Source organism: Mytilus edulis, chromosome 9 (genome assembly GCF_963676685.1).
Source record: "Mytilus edulis chromosome 9, xbMytEdul2.2, whole genome shotgun sequence".
Lineage (NCBI taxonomy): Eukaryota > Metazoa > Mollusca > Bivalvia > Mytilida > Mytilidae > Mytilus > Mytilus edulis.
Window position 1 is genome coordinate 54,845,684 of NC_092352.1, and position 22,039 is coordinate 54,867,722.

Genomic DNA, 22,039 nt, shown 5'->3' on the forward strand with positions numbered 1-22,039 from the left:
CCGACGTATAAAAAGTAAGTTATCATATTAAACATGTTAAGATTCCTGGATTAGTCCTATTTTGCTATAATGTTGATGCAGTGACCAAGATTCCTGGATAAGTCATATTTTGCTATAATGTGGATGCAGTGACTAAGATTCCTGGATAAGTCCTATTTTGCTATAATGTGGATGCAGTGACTAAATAGGGTATTATAACAGATAGCATGACACTTTAAAAATGGTTGAAAATCTTTTTAAAATATGATGAACAAGGAGAAATACAAATAAGAAAGGTATAACATTTGTTCTAAACATAAAAATGGATTTTTAGTTAAACAACTTGGTAAATCTAATCAATTCATTGAATTTAAATAAAATATACAAAGCACATGAAGTATGCATATAGAATTTGATGTGAACAAAACAATTATTTAAAAGGAAGAAAATATTTATTTCCCCCATTATTTCCCCAATATAAATATTTTCCCACAACATGGAGGCATTATGTATGCTATATATACTATCTGAATAAATACTATTGTTTGCACCAAGTAGTATTTAAACAATTATATACACAAGATAATTTATAGAAAATTATTCAGTAATTGTAATAAATTAAAGAGAAACTTGTTTAACTGTTAGGTGATTTGTGACTTCATTATTGAAATACTGTTTTAGTCTGTACCAATTATTTTTATAGGAAAAATTTGCAAAGATCTTCATCTTATATTTTTTAAGCACATTTTGCATTCAAACTTGTAGGTAATTTGTACTTTATTAAGTGATTTGCCTCTGACAAAAGATTTGAAAACTTCTGCTCACAATGAACCTGTTTAGGGGGCCAACTGAAGCACGCCTCCAGGAGCGGGATTCTCTCGGCTGTTTTCTGCTCTTTGGTAGAGTTGTTGTCTGTTTGACACATTTCCCAGATTCAAATCGATGTCACCATAACTTTCCTATCTTAATCAAAAACTTCAACCTGAACAGAAATGAACAGCCTGACACCATAACATCCTCTACTACCAAAAGCAGGCAAAAAAAATTAAGGCAGTCAGAACTACATTAAATCAAACTAGTAACTTAATTTCTTAACAAAGTTCTTAGAAAAGAGAGTGGAAACAGGGAATAGCTCAAAGCGACAACTCGACCTTAGAGCAGAAAACGTCAATAGGCCACAAATGGGTCAAAGTTCACCTAACAGAGAAGCAAATTTAACTTAAGTTTTGTTTTCAATACTGTAAATTCAGAAATTATTGTGTGCATTTATTATTGCCATTTTGTCATTTTAGACTAAAACACGATTTTAATTTTTGCAATATTGAGAAAAATCCTGTTTAATTCATATAAAAGTTTCTCAAAATGGGAGTTTAAATTATTGCGATTAAAACCCTGTCACATTTTTTGCAATAATAAAAACATCGCAATAATTTCTGAATTTACAGTACAAATAAGATATATCTGTACATGGATGGGACTGATAAATTCACAACTGGCTTTGTTTATCAACCTATATCTACCGTTATAACAATAAATAAATTAAGAGTATACATTATATTTATATTTTTGGTCAACATAAATAAAATAAAAAAGTTGCTCTAATCATTCATAAACCATCTTAAATTAACTATAAGCATAAATAAAAATAACTGATATGTTTAAAAAAAAAAAAAAGATATTGGAATGTTTTCAAATCAACAGAACAGGAATGAGATTCGTAAATGAAACTGTTAAAGAAGAAAAAAGGTAAGCATGCTTTTCAGAAAAGTTTGGCCCATTTGACCTTATATAAACATCACAACTGGCTCAAGGCTCACTAAGTAATAATCCAATGCAACCAATATTTATAACTAAGGTACTTTTAATGTCACACTTTTATAAAAAAAAATATCTCATTTTAAATATTCCCAATTGGTTAAAAATGTTAAATTTGGTCAGTTTTTCTGGACTTTTCCTTTTTGAATTTACCTTAGAGTTCGTTTTTTGTTTGTTTTACCTTTTTTTTTAATATTCCACCAAATCCCCATCCAATAAAAAAGAATTTTGAAGAGAGGGAACATCAAAGTAAATAAATCTTAATTGAATCAAATGCAAGAATCATTCATCTACAACTTTCAAGTTGAGAAAAATTAAAGGTTATCTGAAATTAATTACATATATATACGAGCACCTATAAATAATATATCAGCATGACAATGTCCAATGACGTTAAATTTATCCGATATGAATAATAAATGAGATCCATTTGTAAGTAACATTTCAAAAGTGCCATCCTTGAGTTTAATGTACATCTTATCACAGAATGCTGATTTACTGCTTATTTTCTATTACACACACAAAAAAGTACACTATATTTTATGCAATGTTTAAGGTGGTACCTAACACTACAGGGAGATAACTCTGTAAATCAGTTAACCGTTTTAATTACGTTGTAATGTTAAGGAAATATTAAGCCATCAATGATCAAAATTAGTGTTTGTCAAACTGCTATGTAACCAACCAATTATTTCAAAAGTTGTTGGTTCATTTGTTTTGAAATTTTATATATTTCTAAAAGAGGGAGGGTAGGAGGGGTCCTGATCCCGAATTCCCGAAATCCCAGGCTTAAAAACATGAAATCCTGAGGTCCCAAAATTCAAAAAGAATTCCTGGATCCCGAAATCCCGAGCTTAAAAACACCTGATCCTAGAGTCCCGATAAAGGTCCTATCCCCCTCTTAAAAGGGTTAAAGTAAAAATTTGGTAAAAATTTTATGAAAATTAAGGAGCCAAATTAATTTTACTCAAGGTGTTGAGTACCACCTTAATAGAACATTTACAGAATACTATATATAACCTTTTTATTCATCTTTTAAAGTTGTGAAGGGGCCTCGGTGGCCCAGTGGTCTAAGTAGCCAAACTACTATAACACCAACCAGCAAGTCAACACTAAGGTTGTGAGTTCATGTCTCACGCACTCAACTCCAATCTTAGATGACTACTATTGTTAGTTTTCATACCAAAGGTCGATGGTTCTCTCTGGGAACTACAGCTTTTTTCGCCAATAAAAACTGACAGCCACAAAAAAGTACAATAGTGTTGAAAGGTGAATTAAACACCAATCAATTTTTAAAACTTAAAGTTATGGGGACCATTTCAAAATGTTTCAAGACTGGGTTTGTAGAATTATAAAACTTTTATGTTTTTAAATATTTTATATATTATGTATATAGTATATGGATAATCAGAATAACTTTTTTTCTTTCTAAGACACCAGACAGACTGATAGTGTGTTTATTTTGTAATGCCATATAAGGGTAACAATATAGTTTACATATATATTCAAAAATTAATGCAATGTTTTCATCTGTAACAAAAATTAGACAAAATTTTTCAGGACACATTGTTTAAAACTTTCATTTTGTTCAACAATAGAATAATACACATTTCAAAAATAGATATTTTCCAAAGTGAAACCCATAAATTTATTTTGAAAATTCATCTTTACAAATGTGTGCATTAGACTTCAAATTTGAAGGATGTTTGAAAAATAAAAATAATATGGAATTCAACAATCTTGAAATATGACGGCATCATTTATTGGTTACAGAGATCGAAGTGCCCACCAATCAAAAAGGTAAGAAATTTCATTATCGGACTCATAAAACCAAGTCATTTCAAAACTGTTTGGATCAAGTTTTTACACAATTCAATTCTATATAAACATGTACTATATATTGTACTAAAAATCAAAGAGATCTTTGTATCCAAGGTTCTGTGATCAATTTTACTGATTACAGCTACAAAAATTTTATCACAGGCATTTTTAGACTAGAATAACGTGTTTTGCAAAATGCAATTTGTAAATTTTTCGTTCATGATAGCACATGATGATTATGTTATTTTGTAAATATTATTCACTAGTAAAAGGACAGAATATCACATATTATAAATATGATTTGCAGTACAACATATCATAGCTATTTACATGTATGTCTTTTAAATATGGTTAAGTTATAAGTTATGGGGGCCATGTTTGATTTCAAAATGACACCAAAATACAAGTATATAAATATAGACTGTTAGACTGGCCAGAAAACTGTTACTTATGCATGTTACTTCATTATGTAAAACAGTTACCAAGATTAAGCTGTTTACGTGAATATCTTTTTTAATTTCCCCGGTAAACACAATCTAAAGTGGATTTCATTTTGGCACCAAATTTACATTGTTAGGTCCATATTGATAATACAATTGTTCAAGTTCGTGATTCCAGACAATATCATTTCTCAGTTTCAGCCATTCAGAAACACTTAATGGCCATCTTGAAATTTGGTTTGTACTGAAAATCAGCTCAATTTGATCAAATGGTTCTATAATAGCTGTAATTAAATTTTAAGCCTACATTGATGAGGATATCATAAAGACCTTCAGGCCGAGTAGCTGTAAATGTATATTTATATCAAGTGAATTAGTTGTAAATGATACATGTGATAACAAGTACAACATGTACAAATAGCACTATATGTATGTGTAATTATTCAGAGCTTATAAAGAATAAGTTGTCTCTACTTTGATATTTATACCAAAAAAAATACTTTGAAAAAAGGACCCCAACTATCAAGTCATCTAAAAAAGATGAAAGTTGTTTGAAAAATATTTCTGGATACTTGTACAAAATTATATCACCTAAGCAATGCAATTTCTCAAAGGTATAATACATTTGTGTGGCATAGTAATGTTTCACAGTAATACAAATTATCTTACACGGTAACACCATTATCAAGTTTAAATTGTTTCTAACAGATAAATCTGTCACACTAGAGAGATGCATTGCATTAACAAATTTTCAAGGCATTTTTGGTTCATACCTGAACAACTATATGCAACATAATATAAATTATACATGGATTTTTTTTTTAATTTATCACAGAGAATCTATTTCAAATCCCAAATTGCTGACCCCATGATCTTCATCTGGGATTTTCTTCTTGATCACAGCTAATTCGATGAATTTGATCCTATCCTCATCTGTCAAAGTTTCAATATGAATAATTCTATTATAAGATCGCCACTTTTGACAGTATCGTAAATACATTTTACACTGAACGTACATAAACACAAGGCCGCCAAAAAATCCAATTGCAACAACAATTAACTTGGTCCAGAAAGGCCAGTTTAATGCACCCATTTCTACTTCCTCGGTTGTTCTGTCTATTAATACATAAAGAGACCAAATAACACAGGTAATAGCTATTACGTGGAATGTTACCGAACATGTAATCTTCCTTTTCTCCACACGGGACATCTGTAGTCTCTCCCACTGAAAATAACAAAAAAAGCAAAAATTAGAAAAGACGAAGTGTATTATAAATCAATTCAATATGATCAGAAGCCAAATTAATGATTAGAAGCTTATATTATGTATAAGCATTGTTTATTGATGACACTATCATAGTTTGCATGTGTGTAGCACATGTTTGGTACTGACATGCCTCTGGCTTCATGATCACTCCTTAATTGGTTATAAGGCAAAGGAGTGATACATATAGATTCCACAACTGCAACAAGACATATTAATTTACGATATTTCTCCACTCGAGACAGTTAAATTTTAATATTTAAAGCGCAAGGCTTGCTGAGCTTTTTAAATAATTAAAATTTTAACTGTTGAGAGTGGAGAAATATCGTAATGCACGAATTACAGTGGTGGAATCTGTTTCTCTAATGAATTTTTTTCAAAGATTTGAGGAAAGTTGTGTACTTTTGATTGACGTCATCAGACATGGTCGCCTTTTTTCATGACGTCACAATAAGAAAATTCAGAAGAAAACTAGAAAATTTAACGTAACAATTAAATTTCAACCAATCATTTGCCGAGAACAGATTTTTCACTAGTGAGGAGAAATATTTTTCTCAAAACAGTCAGAAAATGTGAAAAGAGCACAAAAATTAGAGAAATTCCCTTCTCAAATTTCCCAAGGAAGCTAGGTAGTTGTTCATTTTGAGTTTTGCTGCTGACTGGGAAAGTCATACATTAGTTATCATAAAGTTACAAACTATTGTTTCTTCTGTTATATCCTTAAAGTCACTGGAGTCATAGAATAAATATTTTTCTTATTTCTATTGTGAAGTATATATTTAATGGTGTGTCTTTCTATGCTGTGATGTTACACTATAGTTTTTAGTTGGGTGCAATATTGGCACCTTTATAAATGTTTAAACCATCTGCATTTGTTTTTACCTGTTCTAAGCCAGGAACCTGATGCTCAGAGGTTGTTATTTTGTGATGTGGTTCATAAATTTTTCTTGTTTTTTATATATATTAGACCATTGGTTTTCCTGTGTTAATGGTTCAACATTAGTCATTTTTAGTGGCCTTTCCTTTATAGCTTCCTGTTCAGGAGCCAAGGCTCTGTGTTGAAGGCCGTACTTTGATCTATAAGGGTTGTGACTTGGATGTAGAGTTGTCTGACATTGGCACTATTGTATCTATATCATATCTATAGATTTATTATTATTTAAGCGATACAAATTTATTTTCAAGGATTTCATGGGAATAGTAGAACCTTCAAATTAAATGTTCAATGAATTACAATTTTTTTGTAAGGTTGTAAGCCAGGAACCTGATGCTCAGAGGTTGTTATTTTGTGATGTGGTTCATAAATTTTTCTTGTTTTTTATATATATTAGACCATTGGTTTTCCTGTGTTAATGGTTCAACATTAGTCATTTTTAGGGGCCCTTCCTTTATAGCTTCCTGTTCAGGAGCCAAGGCTCTGTGTTGAAGGCCGTACTTTGATCTATAAGGGTTGTGACTTGGATGTAGAGTTGTCTGACATTGGCACTCTTATATCTATATCATATCTATAGATTTATTATAATTTAAGCGATACAAATTTATTTTCAAGGATTTCATGGGAATAGTAGAACCTTCAAATTAAATGTTCAATGAATTACAATTTTTTTGTAAGGTTGTATGCCGACTTTGGCAAAACTGTGACAACGTTAGATTTCCTAACTCCACTATAAATTGGTACCCATGAAAATAAATCAATCCATAGTATTTATTAAAACCAAGTCTCAAGGTCAGGGTGCCCTCTGTAAATGTTCTTATCATCACAGCATTCATTAGGACTAAACAAGGAATTATTTGAATCTGGATTAATTTTCAATTCTGGAAAATTGATTAGAAATGTATGATGAAAACTAACCCAACTAAATAGGGTTAGCCATGCACGCTTAAGATGAAATTTTATAAAGTTTGCAAAAATTTATCATTTATAAGCAGAAATTAAAGGAAATGGTTTTGTTTTTCATAAATTATGAAGTAAAACTGTCATCCAACCTTTGAAAAAAATACTATTAGATAACAAAATCAATGGGCGATAAGGTCAAAATAACTAGACTGTACAAGACTTTAAAGTTATGAAAAACAGAAGTAAACAATATTGATTAAGATTACAAACTGTAAAAAGTTCAATATTTTATTTATGAAAAGATTAAAGGGATTATATTGAATCTTAAATTGTTTACCTTTTATCTTCTAAATAGATTTTATTTTAAAGTGTCTGTAAATATGTACATATATATTATCACAAAAAAAAATCCATAAAAGGTCAAAAAGGGGTTAAAGTAGTCTGATTTTAAACCAAGACAAAAATATTCAGAAATATGTCACAGATTGTACAAACTTTTTATAAAATGTATAGGTCTTCAATATCAATAAAATATACTACCGGGTAAATGTTCTTATAATTGCAATTTACTAATCAGTATATTATCATATATGCATTTTTAAAATGAAATGTGGTTAGTTTTTTGGCTAAATGTTAACCCCTCCCCCTTTAAGTAAACTAAGTTTTTCAAAATCTTTTTTTTTAAACCATGTGGTCAGTTTGGACCATCAAGTCTACAAATCTTGCAGAAAATCTTTGCTATCAACTATTTGAAGGTCAATAAACTATTTCTAACCATCCTTGTCAATTAAGATGGAGTCCAGTGCACCTGCTTCAAGCAAGATTCAAACTCAAAATTTCAGTGTTGACTGGCTAGTGATATAGTAGTTTGAATACTTAAATCACTTGCCCACCAAGGGCCATTACCAGGAACTAGACTAAATACCAGTCAGCCTTTAAGAATAAAACCACCACTAATGTTTAGCTGGATATCAACACAACCACCAATTATAATACCAGATTTGAGGTGGTCAAGATTTAGCCAGTTTTCGAGGAACACTGATAAAAAACAAAAGAAAAAGCAGAGACTAGCAAGATGTCATTTCTATTTTACTTGTTTAAATAGCTATATTGAATTTTTCATGGACACTAAAGTGCCCAGTTGCAAGATATAAGTAATTAGTGAACAATTCCAAGGGTGTTGATGTAGAATGCTCAAAAGAGTACATTTTGTATCATTTTATTATTGTATGTCATCTAAAAATTTGAAAACTTATCCTAACAAATTAAGCCTAGGCTAATGAATGCCTTTGTTGAAAAGAAAGATTTGAGGAGGTCCTTCTGTGCAGTAGACTAACAATGTTTTGAACTTATCCCTCCTGTGCAGAATGCTGGCAATGTTTTGAGAATATCCTTCCTATGCAGTAGCTAGAATTGTTTGTATAAAACTTCCGCGAATATCCATATTATACATGATATATTGCAATACGTGTTAATGATAAAAACCGAAATCAATACCTCGAATAGAAGAAACTACCTGTAAACAAATCAGATAGAATATATAACCTTTGAATCAAAAATCAATAGTCTGGCCATGAAAAATTTATATAACATCCGATACTAAAAACGTGATATTGAAATAAAATTCTTTAAATATCATTTGAAGAAATTCACAATACTTTCCAAGAAATAATTATCTTCATTATTTGATAGGGTTACAGGGAGTTCATAATTAATATTTCTTTGTACTTTTTCAAGAACAAATTCTGTATTTGATGCATTTACTACAGTTCTCCCCTTCTTCTGAAAAAGCAACTTATAATTTGATAAAAATACTTTGTGTTCAGGGGGAAAAAAGATAGGAAGGAATGAAAGGAAAACAAATTAAAAGGATAATCATACCCATTAAAACCCATTGACGTTAGTACTATAAATATGACTGTGTGGGTATACTCATAATTTTCCAAATGTACTGAAATTAAGACAAAAATGCCATATTTAGATCTTTTCAAGTAATTGTAGCTACATGTTTATTATACTTTGTCTGTTTAAGTGCATACGATACAGTTACAGGGAAGGTAATGACGTTGCTAACGTAAAATGTTATTTTCGCAACGTCAAACTTTGACATATCGGGAAAAGATGCATTTTTCGACTGATTTTTATCATTCAAACTGATTTAATTTGAAAACGAGTGCATGGACCCCTATTTTTTTTAAAACAGCAATTTGTTTCATTTTGCAAGGAGATTATGTGACCCAAATTTTATAAAACTGTAAATAGCGCTTTTTTTTAATTTTGATAAACATGCAGCAAAAAATGACGTTTTTTCCTCTATTCATGAACATTTGATAAATATAGAGTTATTTCTGAATAAAAATTACATAATTTTCAATGATACTTATAAAATATAGAAACTACCGATTATTTAACAAAAAACAATTTGTGTTTATCTTTAAAAGCAAACTAGAGGCTCTAAAGAGCCTGTGTCGCTCACCTTGGTACATTTGTATATGTGAATATATGGATTCGTGACAAAATTGTGTTTTGGTGATGGTGATATGTTTGTAGATCTAACTTTACTGAACATTCTTGCTGCGTACATATATCCCCATCTATAATGATTGGCCCAGTAGTTTCAGTTAAAAGTGTTAGTAAAAATTTACAAATTTTATGAAAATTGTTAAAAATTGACTATCGATTCGTCTGAAATTTTCAGGGCAGATAGATCTTGACCTGATAAACAATTTAACCCATGTCAGTTTTGCTCTTAATGCTTTTGTTTTTGAGTTATAAGCCAAAAACTGCATTTTATCCCATGTTCTATTTTTAGCCATGGCAGCCATATTGGTAGGTTGACCAGGTCAACGGACACAATTTTTAAACTAGATACCCCAATGATGATTGTTGCCAAGTTTGGTTTAATATGGCGCAGTAGTTTCAGAGGAGAAGATTTTTGTAAAAGATAACTAAGATTTACGAAAAATGGTTAAAAATTGACTATAAAGGGCAATAACTCCTAAAGGGGTCATTTGACCATTTCGGTAATGTTGACTTATTTGTAAATCTTATTTTGCTGAACATTATTGCTGTTTACAGTTTATCTCTATCTATAATATTTTTCAAGATAATAACCAAAAACAGCAAAATTTCCTTAAAATTACCAATTTAGGGGTAGCAACCCAACAACAGGTTGTTCGATTCATCTGAAATTTTCAGGGCAGATAGATCTTGACCTGATAAACAATTTTACCCCATGTCAGAATTGCTCTAAATGCTTTGGTTTTTGAGTTATAAGCCAAAAACTGCATTTTACCCCTATGTTCTATTTTTAGCCATGGCGGCCATCTTGGTAGGTTGACCGGGTCACCGGACACAAATTTTAAACTAGATACCCCAATGATGATTGTGGCCAAGTTTGGTTTAATATGGCGCAGTAGTTTCAGAGGAGAAGATTTTTGTAAAAGATAACTAAGATTTACGAAAAATGGTTAAAAATTGACTATAAAGGGCAATAACTCCTAAAGGGGTCATTTGACCATTTCGGTAATGTTGACTTATTTGTAAATCTTATTTTGCTGAACATTATTGCTGTTTACAGTTTATCTCTATCTATAATATTTTTCAAGATAATAACCAAAAACAGCAAAATTTCCTTAAAATTACCAATTTAGGGGTAGCAACCCAACAACAGGTTGTTCGATTCATCTGAAATTTTCAGGGCAGATAGATCTTGACCTGATAAACAATTTTACCCCATGTCAGAATTGCTCTAAATGCTTTGGTTTTTGAGTTATAAGCCAAAAACTGCATTTTACCCCTATGTTCTATTTTTAGCCATGGCGGCCATCTTGGTAGGTTGACCGGGTCACCGGACACAATTTTTAAACTAGATACCCCAATGATGATTGTGGCCAAGTTTGGTTTAATATGGCGCAGTAGTTTCAGAGGAGAAGATTTTTGTAAAAGATAACTAAGATTTACGAAAAATGGTTAAAATTTGACTATAAAGGGCAATAACTCCTAAAGGGGTCATTTGACCATTTCGGTAATGTTGACTTATTTGTAAATCTTATTTTGCTGAACATTATTGCTGTTTACAGTTTATCTCTATCTATAATATTTTTCAAGATAATAACCAAAAACAGCAAAATTTCCTTAAAATTACCAATTTAGGGGTAGCAACCCAACAACAGGTTGTTCGATTCATCTGAAATTTTCAGGGCAGATAGATCTTGACCTGATAAACAATTTTACCCCGTGTCAGAATTGCTCTAAATGCTTTGGTTTTTGAGTTATAAGCCAAAAACTGCATTTTACCCCTATGTTCTATTTTTAGCCATGGCGGCCATCTTGGTTGGTTGACCGGGTCACCGGACACAATTTTTAAACTAGATACCCCAATGATGATTGTGGCCAAGTTTGGTTTAATTTGGCCTAGTAGTTTCAGAGGAGAAGATTTTTGTAAAAGTTAACGCAGGACGACGACGGACGACGACGACGACGGACGACGACAGACGCCGGACGCAAAGTGATGAGAAAAGCTCACTTGGCCCTACGGGCCAGGTGAGCTAAAAAGTTACGTTGTTCTTTCGAAAAAGAAAATACGAACACAAATCTCAATTTTGAGCAAATATACAAAATTTCGACCTCATTTTACTCAAAAAGTAGCACATGAAGGTATATTTTTTATGACATATTTGATTTAATCAGGTAGAAAATAGCCTATATGCAAATTTTCATCAACTTGTAAATACAGGTTCAAAACTGTATCGTATGCCCTGAAATCGTGAAATACTGCGAGTTCACTGAAATATTTGTAATGATGAGATAACTTTAATTTGTTGTTTACTTATTTATCTCAATTATCAGCATAATTTACAGATTATCGAATCAATAGACATAATATTATATAGCTAAAATTACTGCACAAGTTCCAAAGATGGAATATTTGTCCAATAACACTTTTACAGGGCTGCGTTCAATATCGTAGCTGCTACGTAGATTTTGACTATTGAACGTGTAGCTATACACTAACTGCTACATAGATATCGAGAGCATACGATATTGAAGTCAACCTAGTACAGTTCCAATCAGCTAGCTTAATTTTCATACTTTTTGCATGCAAAAGGGAACCAGGTGCTCCGCAGGGCGCAGCTTTATACGACCGCAGAGGTCGAACCCTGAACAGTTGGGGCAAGTATGGACAAAACATTCAAGCGTGATACAGCTCTGAATTTGGATTGTGATCAAATTTTTGACATTACATGTTTTTTTTTTACACAAAACAAATGTCAAGATTTTACAAATCAATTAAAGATTTCTTCTTCAAACTTTTTAAATCTAAAATTAAATAGTTGACACAGCATAGGTTTCTGACACAGAATGAATGTGGTCTAATGAACTTAAAAGTTTTTTTTTTGCCTTTGAGCAATTCACTATGCTGTTGAATATTAATCCTCTCAAAATAATGTTTGAAGAAATTTTCTTTTTATTTATGAAATCTGAAATGAGAAAAATTTACCCCCCCCCCCCCCCCCCCCCCCCTTTTTTTTCACATCCCCGCTTCCCTTTTTCCAAAACTGATATTAATTCAAATTTCTAATGGAGTTTGCAACAATAACTACTCTTTTAAATACATCATAAAATATTAAAATGTAAAATAAAGTGTTTGTTATCACTGAATGGTAAAGATTGGTTGGTAGTAAAAGTGAATATACATTGTTTATTGTATAAAACAATAAAAAAAACTTCATCAGCAACATTTTATATTGGCAAATTTCCAATGAAGTTATTTACATAAAGTTATTGGCATATAAAAATAGAAAATGACATCATAGTCATGTCTGGCAAATGTCCAACATACATTATCTAAAAACATTTTAGATACGATAAGGAAAAAAAGCTTCATCAGCAACATTTTATATTGGCAAATTTCCAATGAAGTTATTTACATAAAGTTATTGGCAAATAAAAATAGAAAATGACATCATAGTCATGTCTGGCAAATTTCCAACATATATTATCAACTACTATTCTATACAAAGAAAGATAACTCCAATTGAAAATTAATTGTTATTGCACAATATTGTGCAATTAGATATTTCTTGCTATTGTGCAATACTGTGCAATTGAAAATTTCTTGCTATTGCACAATACTTGATATGGAATCCTGATTTGGACCAACTTGAAAACTGGGCCCATAATCAAAAATCAAAGTACATATTTAGATAAAGCATATCAAATAAGCCCAAGAATTTAATTTTTGTTAAAATCAAACTTAGTTTAATTTTGGACCCTTTGGACCTTAATGTAGACAAATTTGAAAACTGGACCAAAAATTAAGAATCTACATACACAGTTAGATTTGGCATATCAAAGAACCCCAATTATTCAATTTTTGATGAAAACAAAAAAAGTTTAATTTTGGACCCCAATTTGGACTAACTTGAAAACTAGGCCAATAATTAAAAATCTAAGTACATTTTTAGATTCAGCATATCAAAGAACCCCAAGAATTTAATTTTTGTTAAAATCAAACTAAGTTTAATTTTGGACCCTTTGGACCTTAATGTAGACCAATTTGAAAACGGGACCAAAAATTAAGAATCTACATACATAGTTAGATTCGGCATATCAAAGAACCCCAATTATTCAATTTTTGATGAAATCACACAAAGTTCAATTTTGGACCCTTTGGGCCCCTTATTCTGTTGGGACCAAAACTCCCAAAATCAATACCAACCTTCCTTATATAGTCATAAACCTTGTGTTTAAATTTCATAGATTTCTATTTACTTATACTAACGTTATGGTGCGAAAACCAAGAAAAATGCTTATTTGGGTCCCTTTTTGGCCCCTAATTCCTAAACTGTTGGGACCTAAACTCCCAAAATCAATACCAACCTTCCTTTTGTAGTCATTAACATTGTGTCAAAATTTCATAGATTTCTATTAACTTAAACTAAAGTTATAGTGCGAAAACCAAGAAAATGCTTATTTGGGCCCTTTTTGGCCCCTAATTCCTAAAATGTTGGGACCAAAACTCCCAAAATCAATACCAATCTTCCTTTTGTGGTCATAAACCTTGTGTTAAAATTTCATAGATTTCCATTCACTTTTACTAAAGTTAGAGTGCGAAAACTAAAAGTATTCGGACGACGACGACGACGACGACAACGACGACGACGACGACGCCGACGACGACGCCAACGTGATAGCAATATACGACGAAAAATTTTTCAAATTTTGCGGTCGTATAAAAAAATCAAAACAAAGTCTCCAGACCCTCTTATTCATGTGGTATCATGAAATGTTCAGCATTTATGGATCACCAAATGGAATCAACTGCATGAAATATCATCTAATTATAATCACTGATAATGGAACAACATTGCATGAAATATCAACTAATGGAATCAACTCTGCATAAAATATCAACCAATGGCTTATGTTCTTTTAGCAATCAGTGAGGTTGATAAATTGTTAAAAAGGTGCAACTTCCTGAATTCCACTGTACGAATGGTCAGAGATGAGGAGAAGTTGTCATGTAACGCAAATTTTATAAAACTTTCAATTGAAATGTTCACCTTTCTGCAACGCCCTTATGAGACACAGCGTCGACCAGTGGTGAGAATTGCGAGTTATGAAAGACGGATAAAAGTGTAACGTAATTAAAACTATTGAATTATTTAATGCACAAGTTTTACATCATCACAATCATTTGATAAACACGATATCAAATTAAAATGTGCATTTAATTCAAACCTGGAATATTAAAAGCCATTAAATCAGCTATATTGGAATTCCAGCAGACAAAAACCCACTATATAAAACAATATTATATAATAAATATCACTGAATGCCTGCAACTATTGAAAGCCATTCATTTTGAATCATATCGAAAAGAAAAAAAAGTCAATATTATAATGTGTGCATTTGTGTCTGCGGTTGTTTCACAAAGACAATGCTACATCAATTAATGCCATTTTAAGAATGACTTCACATATAACCCTATCAGATTTTTTATAGGTTTACATTGATAGGAACTTTGTAAATTTTAAATGTATAGTTTCCTTATTTAACTATTGATATACTAGTACGTCATAAGAATGAACTGTTCTAGACGGGAGGATCATAAAGAGTACAATAGAAAATAGTATGGATATTGTTCTACTTAAACATGTAAATTAGGGTACTCAATGCTCTTCAACTTCAAAATTTTTCGATTTGTGCGTCACTGATGAGTCTTTTGTGAGAATGTGTGTGTGGCATACACAATTTAAATCCTGGTATCTATATATATGATGAGTTTATGTAAACTTACTTTAGGAAAAGGTTTTAGCTTTGTTGTCATTTTATAGTGAAAGTGACACAGTTCACATGATCTCTTGTCTGAATTTTTTAACCATTTCTGAAGACATGCTTGGTGAACAAATTTCATGCTCCCAGAACAAAGGCACGGTGATATCATTGGTGAGGTTGTATCATACTCCGACACATCACAATGACAAATTCTACATGTATCTCCCGTCGAGGATGTCATAGATAGTCTAGTTTCACATCGTTCTGTAGCTTTTGGTGTCGGTGAATTTGCATGATGTGTTTCCTGAAAAAGAAGGAGAAGACATTAATAAAATCATATCAGTTTCAGCGATTGCAAACTACACCTTCTCTTACTTTTAAAAGTCATTAAAATTGGTGTATACACAAAATTAGAATAATTAAGTTTTACATGGGATAATGTCAATTAAAATACCAGTAGTAGGTCATTAGCGTTCTTGTTTTCAAGAATTGTTTTACATTTGTCCTTCTATGGCCTTTTAAAGATTGCTAAGTGGTATGGGTTTTTGTTCATTTTTGAAGGCTGTATGGTGACCTTTAGTTGCTGACTTCTATTTCACTTGGTCTCTGGTAGAGATATGTCTAATTGGCAACAATACAATACCATATCTTCTTTTTGTATAGCAGAGGCATTTTAAACTCTTGGCAATAAGTACAGAATATTAAAGGAGCAAAAATAAAGAAAAGAGAAAAATTATGAAGGACAAAAAATAAGTTAACAGAATGAGCAAAAAAATTCAAGAGAAAAGACAGAATTTCTGTGTAATTTGGTCTCTTGTGTATTTTCCCATCTTCTTATGTATATAAAATAATTCAATAAATATAGAAATAAAGGTCACCCCCCAATAAAACTTTGAATTTATTGAAAAACTAAGGATTTTCTTATTCCAGGCATAGATTACCTTAGCCGTATTTGGCACAACTTTTTAGAATTTTGGATCCTCATTGCTCTTCAACTTTGTACTTTGTTTGGCTTTATAAATATTTTGATATGAGCGTCACTGATGAGTCTTATGTAGACGAAACGTGCGTCTGGCGTACTAAATTATAATCCTGGTACCTTTGATAACTATTACCACTGGTTAAAGTGCCTTACCTTTGTTTCAAGAATATTTTCTGCAGAATCCATTAAATACTTATAATGCATAAATCCAAAATTATATCATCCCAAAAAAAATCAACATACAAAATATTTCTTTATATTAATGACTCAGACTAAATTTATTGATGTTTGGAAATTCCTTTTAAAAGCTAAAAAAAAAAGGAATATGATGATTGTCATGAAAAATAATTTCTGGTATCGTATTTCAATACAAATCTCAATTACATGACCAAACCTGCTGACAATTTTACACCTACTTATATTACAATAAGGTAAATGACCAATGCAATTAACACATCTGTTTGTTTATTTCAATCTATATTTTTTAGAAAACATTAAAATTTGGACAGAATAAATTAAACCTTTGTCTTCTTTAATAGTACACAGCAGGAAACAAAGTTCCTTATTAGAAAAATCTTTTGTCTACTTTAAAAGTGAACAGAAAACAAAGTTTGTTAGCAGAAAAATATAATCCAATCAGTCTGCTGTTTTATGGAAAGATTGACTCTTTGTTGAAGATGTTTAAAGAAAACCCTGCAAATGTATAAATTTATTTATTTTGTATCTTTTAAAAAAAAATCAAATGTATCTATTGATCTTATTTTTTTACATAAAAGCACTATAAAACAGGCTTATGACATTTTAAAATTTAAACTTGTTTTACTATAAATCTCAAAAATAAAATTTCAATTTCTCTAAAAAAAAAATTATGCACAATTTAACTTATTTTCACATTTCCATTAGGGAAAATATACATCCCAGACAAAATAAACTTGAATTTGATTATAATAAATCAATGCAATTTGTCACATGAAATTTTTTATTAAACATGACAATAGATCTGTTTTATATCATTTTTGAAAGAAAAAAACAAAACTTAAAATTGATCATTCATGATAACATTTTCAATTATAAAAGTCTACAACCAATGAATTTTTATTGTACATTTTATCAGAACTAACTTTCATTTAAAATGTCAATGCATGCAAAATGTCCGTGAATTTTTTTCTTTTGAAATGATAAGCCTGTTTTTATATAATGGTTTCATAACATAGCTCAATTGATACATTTGCGAGGTCCTCATGGGGTTTTTGATTATGTGATTACTTGGCCGTTTTTTTAATGATTATTTGATTATTAAGCCAAATATTTCATGATTATTTGATTACCTAGGACTGTATTTTTAGTTTATGATTATGTGATTACTATAGATAAGCAAATATTTAATGATTATGTGATTATATTGGCAAAAAAATGGTGATTATGTGATTACTAGGACCCCCCCATGAGGGGCCTCATTTGCTGTTCTTTCCAATGTCCCAAAATAGATAAATTTATGCATTTATTTATTCACAGATTTTGCAATAAAATTTACACTTTATTAAATGCTAGCATGGATTTGTGTTTAAAACCAGTAAACAACACTTTCAATACCACAATGCAATTGTATAAACCTTTCACATTAGGTATAGACAAGGACGTATAACTAACATATAAACGTCATTGGTATAAATGATGTAAAACATTGACCTTCAAAAATGTTTTGTTATAAAATGTCTACTTAAAAAAAAGTTTTTTAGAATACATGAACTAATAAAAGTCATAATCATTATGATATTCCTAAAGAGAAAAAAAGAGATATCAGGCAAATGTCAATGAGACAGCATCCCACAAACACATATAAACAAGAATAAGCATTAAGGGAGTTTGCTTTTCAGTTTCAAAATAATTAACTTTTCAAAACACTAGTTTATGTTGATAGGGGATTAATCTACATAATTTTTTTACCAACTACTGTACCAATCAACTGAGGAAAAAACGAGATCTGATGAAGGTACATTGGATTGGATATCCTTCCCACCTGAGTTCACCCCCAGTTTTTGGTGGGGTTCGTGTTGCTTAGTCTTTAGTTTTGCTATGTTGTGTCTTGTGTACTATTATTTGTCTGTTTGTCTTTTTTTTTGTTAGCCATGGCGTTATCAGTTTATTTTTCGATCCAAGACTTTGACTGTCCCTTTGGTATCTATGGCCCCTCTTCCAAATTTCTTTATTTAACATCCATGAACTTTTAAGTGTTTATATATATTAAAGATATTTACCAGACTTTTTAAGGCTTGGTATATTGAGAACATGTCATAAACCAAATAAAAGCTGATAAAATACAAAATGTGAAAAGAGAAGGGATACAGTATAATGTTAAAGTCTACCAGTAACTATACAATATCCTCTACTATTGAGGGCCCTCATGGGGTTTTTGATTATGTGATTACTTGGCCGTTTTTTTAATGATTATTTGATTATTAAGCCAAATATTTCATGATTATTTGATTACCTAGGACTGTATTTTTAGTTTATGATTATTTGATTACTAAAGATAAGCAAATATTTAATGATTATGTGATTATATTGGCAAAAAAATGGTGATTATGTGATTACTAGGACCCCCCCATGAGGGGCCTCACTATTCTGTCTTTTAAGTCTATTGTATTATCTACTCATACTATTGGTATCATTACATTGTATTTATCTAGGTAAATAATATTTTTCATTGTCCTGCTTTTTTACACCTAAGGCTAATTATTCAAAAGAAGCTTTGAGGATTTTATTTTAATTCTGCACCAAAAACTGATAGTTAAAGCAAAAATAAAATTGACAAGGGGGAACCATTTTTTTATATATTCCCAGGATTAAACCAGATATTGAAATAAATAAAGTTTTTTTTCCATTTTTCATTATTCAAAAAGAAGCTTTGAGAATTTTGTTTTAATTCTGCACTGGTCAAAAACATTTTTTTTTAAGCAAAAATAAAATTGACAAGGGGGAAACAATTTTTATATGCCTAGGATTAATACAGATATCGAAAAAAAAAATTTTTTTACTTCAAAATCTCAAGATTTAATCATTTTGCATTTGATACTAACCCCCTATCTGATAACTTTGACATATATGGTTGTCAATGATGGTGAATACTTAGAATTACCCAGACATTTACATGTACAATCATTCCTTTAATGATTCGGTTGTTACTTATATCGATCACAAAAACAATATTTATAGTGATTGATCTGCCCACAGTCTTCGTTCTTTCCTTATTTCTGTATCAATACATAGTTAATAGATGTAATCTCATACAAATACAAAATTCTAAACAAAGAGTTTGATAGCTATCAGAGGAAAGAAAAATACTTAAAAAGAATAATAGGATAACAATAAATAGTTGATAGTAAGTCTGACCTCACACCAACCAGACTACTCTGATAAAATAGACATTGAAAACTTCTTCAGTTATTTTAAGACATACTTGTATGAAAAAAGTTAAAAAACAAAAATATCGATTTCAAGGAAAGTTCAGATTAGAAAGTCCCTAATCAAATGACAAAATCAACAGCTCAAACACATCAAACAAATTTATGACTTGGTATGGCATAATTCCTTAAGAAGAAAATTGTGGATTAAACCTGGTTTATAGGTATCTGCAGTATAGTCTAGATTTTAACAATGATATGTTAAACAACCAACAATCAATCAAACAAGTGAAACTGCGAGCTACTGCTCACTGATGATACCCCCGCCGCAAGTGGATAATATTAATAGTGTAAAAATATGCAAGTGTTCGGTAAACAGGAAGTTGTTGAGTGATGAATCTGAAAACGCATCATAGGTATAGCTGACTTATAAGAATCCTGAAACCAAATTTCAGAAATTCTTGTATTGTAGTTCCTGAGAAAAATGTGACGAAAATTTTCAACTTGGCTATCATGTGTAAAATCATACAAGTGTTCGGTAAACAGGAAGTTGTCAAGTGATGAATCTGAAAACGCATCACACGGTATAGCTGACTTATATAAATCCTGAAACCAAATTTCAGAAATCCTTGTATTGTAGTTCCTGAGAAAAATGTGACGAAAATTTTCAACTTGGCTATCATGTGTAAAATCATACAAGTGTTCGGTAAACAGGAAGTTGTCAAGTGATGAATCTGAAAACGCATCACACGGTATGGCTGACATATATAAATGTTGATACCAAATTACAGAAAGGGTGGATGTGTAGTTCCTGAGAAAAATGTGACGAAAGTTTCATGGGACGGACTGACTGACGGACGGACTGACAGACAGAGGTAAAACAGTATACCCCCCTTTTTTAAAGCGGGGGTATAATAATATAGTTTTTACAATTAAAATTCCATAACTCTGAACATAGACAAAGAAAGCAAAGTAGTTGAAATTTATTCAGACCATATAAGTCTTACATTCCTCATAATTTGGTGAAGATTGAATAAAGTTCATCCCTCATTAAGCAAGTTTGATTTTTCAATGCACAAGCAAGTGCCTACCAAAATATACTTACATGTATCATTAGTGGTTCCGCATAAACTAAACTCATCCTAAATTTCACAAATTATTGATGTTTGCATATGTTTCAGTGCATAAGCTGAGGCTAGACAAAAACCACAAAAGACATCTTGTAGTAAAAAAGGAAAGGATTCGAACTATCGACAAATGGTTATATCATATTATGTTTTAAAATACAACATTTGTAATTGTTTAAGTCTAGTGAAGTTGTAAAAATGTAAAGAGCCCTTTTAAATGCTTTTAGGAGTGACAAAAATCCATTTACACATTATGAAATTCAGTAAAAATCGTTATATTGTACTGTAGCCAATGACATTGAAACATTAGAGAGTCTGGCTTAATCTCTGATACATGTTTACATGTATCATAATACAAAGATTATAGAAAATCAGTGATATATCATGCATTATACAACATGAATGTGTCCAATAGTACAAACATGCCCCACTTGCACTATCATTTTCTATGTTCACTTGCACTATCCTTTTCTATGTTCAGTGGACCATGAAACTGGGATCAAAACCCTTATTTTGGCATTACAATTAGAAAGATCATAGGATAGGGAACATATGTACTAAGTTTCAAGTTGATTGGACTTCAACTTCATCAAAATCTACCTTGACCAAAAACTTTAACCTTGAAGCGGGACAGATGAACAAACTAACGGATTAACGAACGCACAGACTAGAAAACATCATGGTCAAAAATGGGGATAAAAATCATGGAATCTGTAAGTAGGTTAATGTGGATTCATTATTTTTCGTGTGTTACTAATTTTTTCTTTGTTTCGTGTGTATAGGTTAACCACAAAATAAAATGTTCAACACAGTACAAATTTACAATAGGTTTAATGTTTTTAAGATTTTGGCTAAACCATGAAATTAAATACACACGAAACTGCAATTGTTCTTTAATCCACGTAAATTGGTACCCACGAAAATAAATGAATCCACAGTATTTTTCATGAAACATATTTCAAAGGTTTTAAATTCCAAATTTTGTTTATTTGTGCATTTTTAAAATGATCTATCTGTTGTTCCCTAATTTTAACCTCAAAATAAATCCAACACCTTGTGTTTAGTTTCAAAGGCAGGTGTTTGTAAG

At 30.9% G+C, this 22,039-nt stretch overlaps 1 protein-coding gene across 2 annotated transcripts in view; it reads right to left on the minus strand.

Moving 5' to 3' along the window:
* Positions 1 to 2,695: 2,695 nt before the first annotated feature.
* Positions 2,696 to 22,039, minus strand: part of LOC139489782 (E3 ubiquitin-protein ligase MARCHF8-like) — a 32,682-nt gene continuing 13,338 nt past the window's right edge. The window contains exons 3-4 of one of the 2 annotated variants that reach the window (XM_071276606.1): positions 15,462 to 15,743; positions 2,696 to 5,280 (exon numbers count right to left, since the gene is read on the minus strand). In XM_071276606.1, the coding sequence (XP_071132707.1) occupies positions 4,885 to 5,280; positions 15,462 to 15,743 (678 nt within the window). In that variant the 3' untranslated portion in view covers positions 2,696 to 4,884. The remainder of the gene's footprint in view (positions 5,281 to 15,461; positions 15,744 to 22,039) is intronic. The other variant, XM_071276605.1, reaches the window with a different exon arrangement.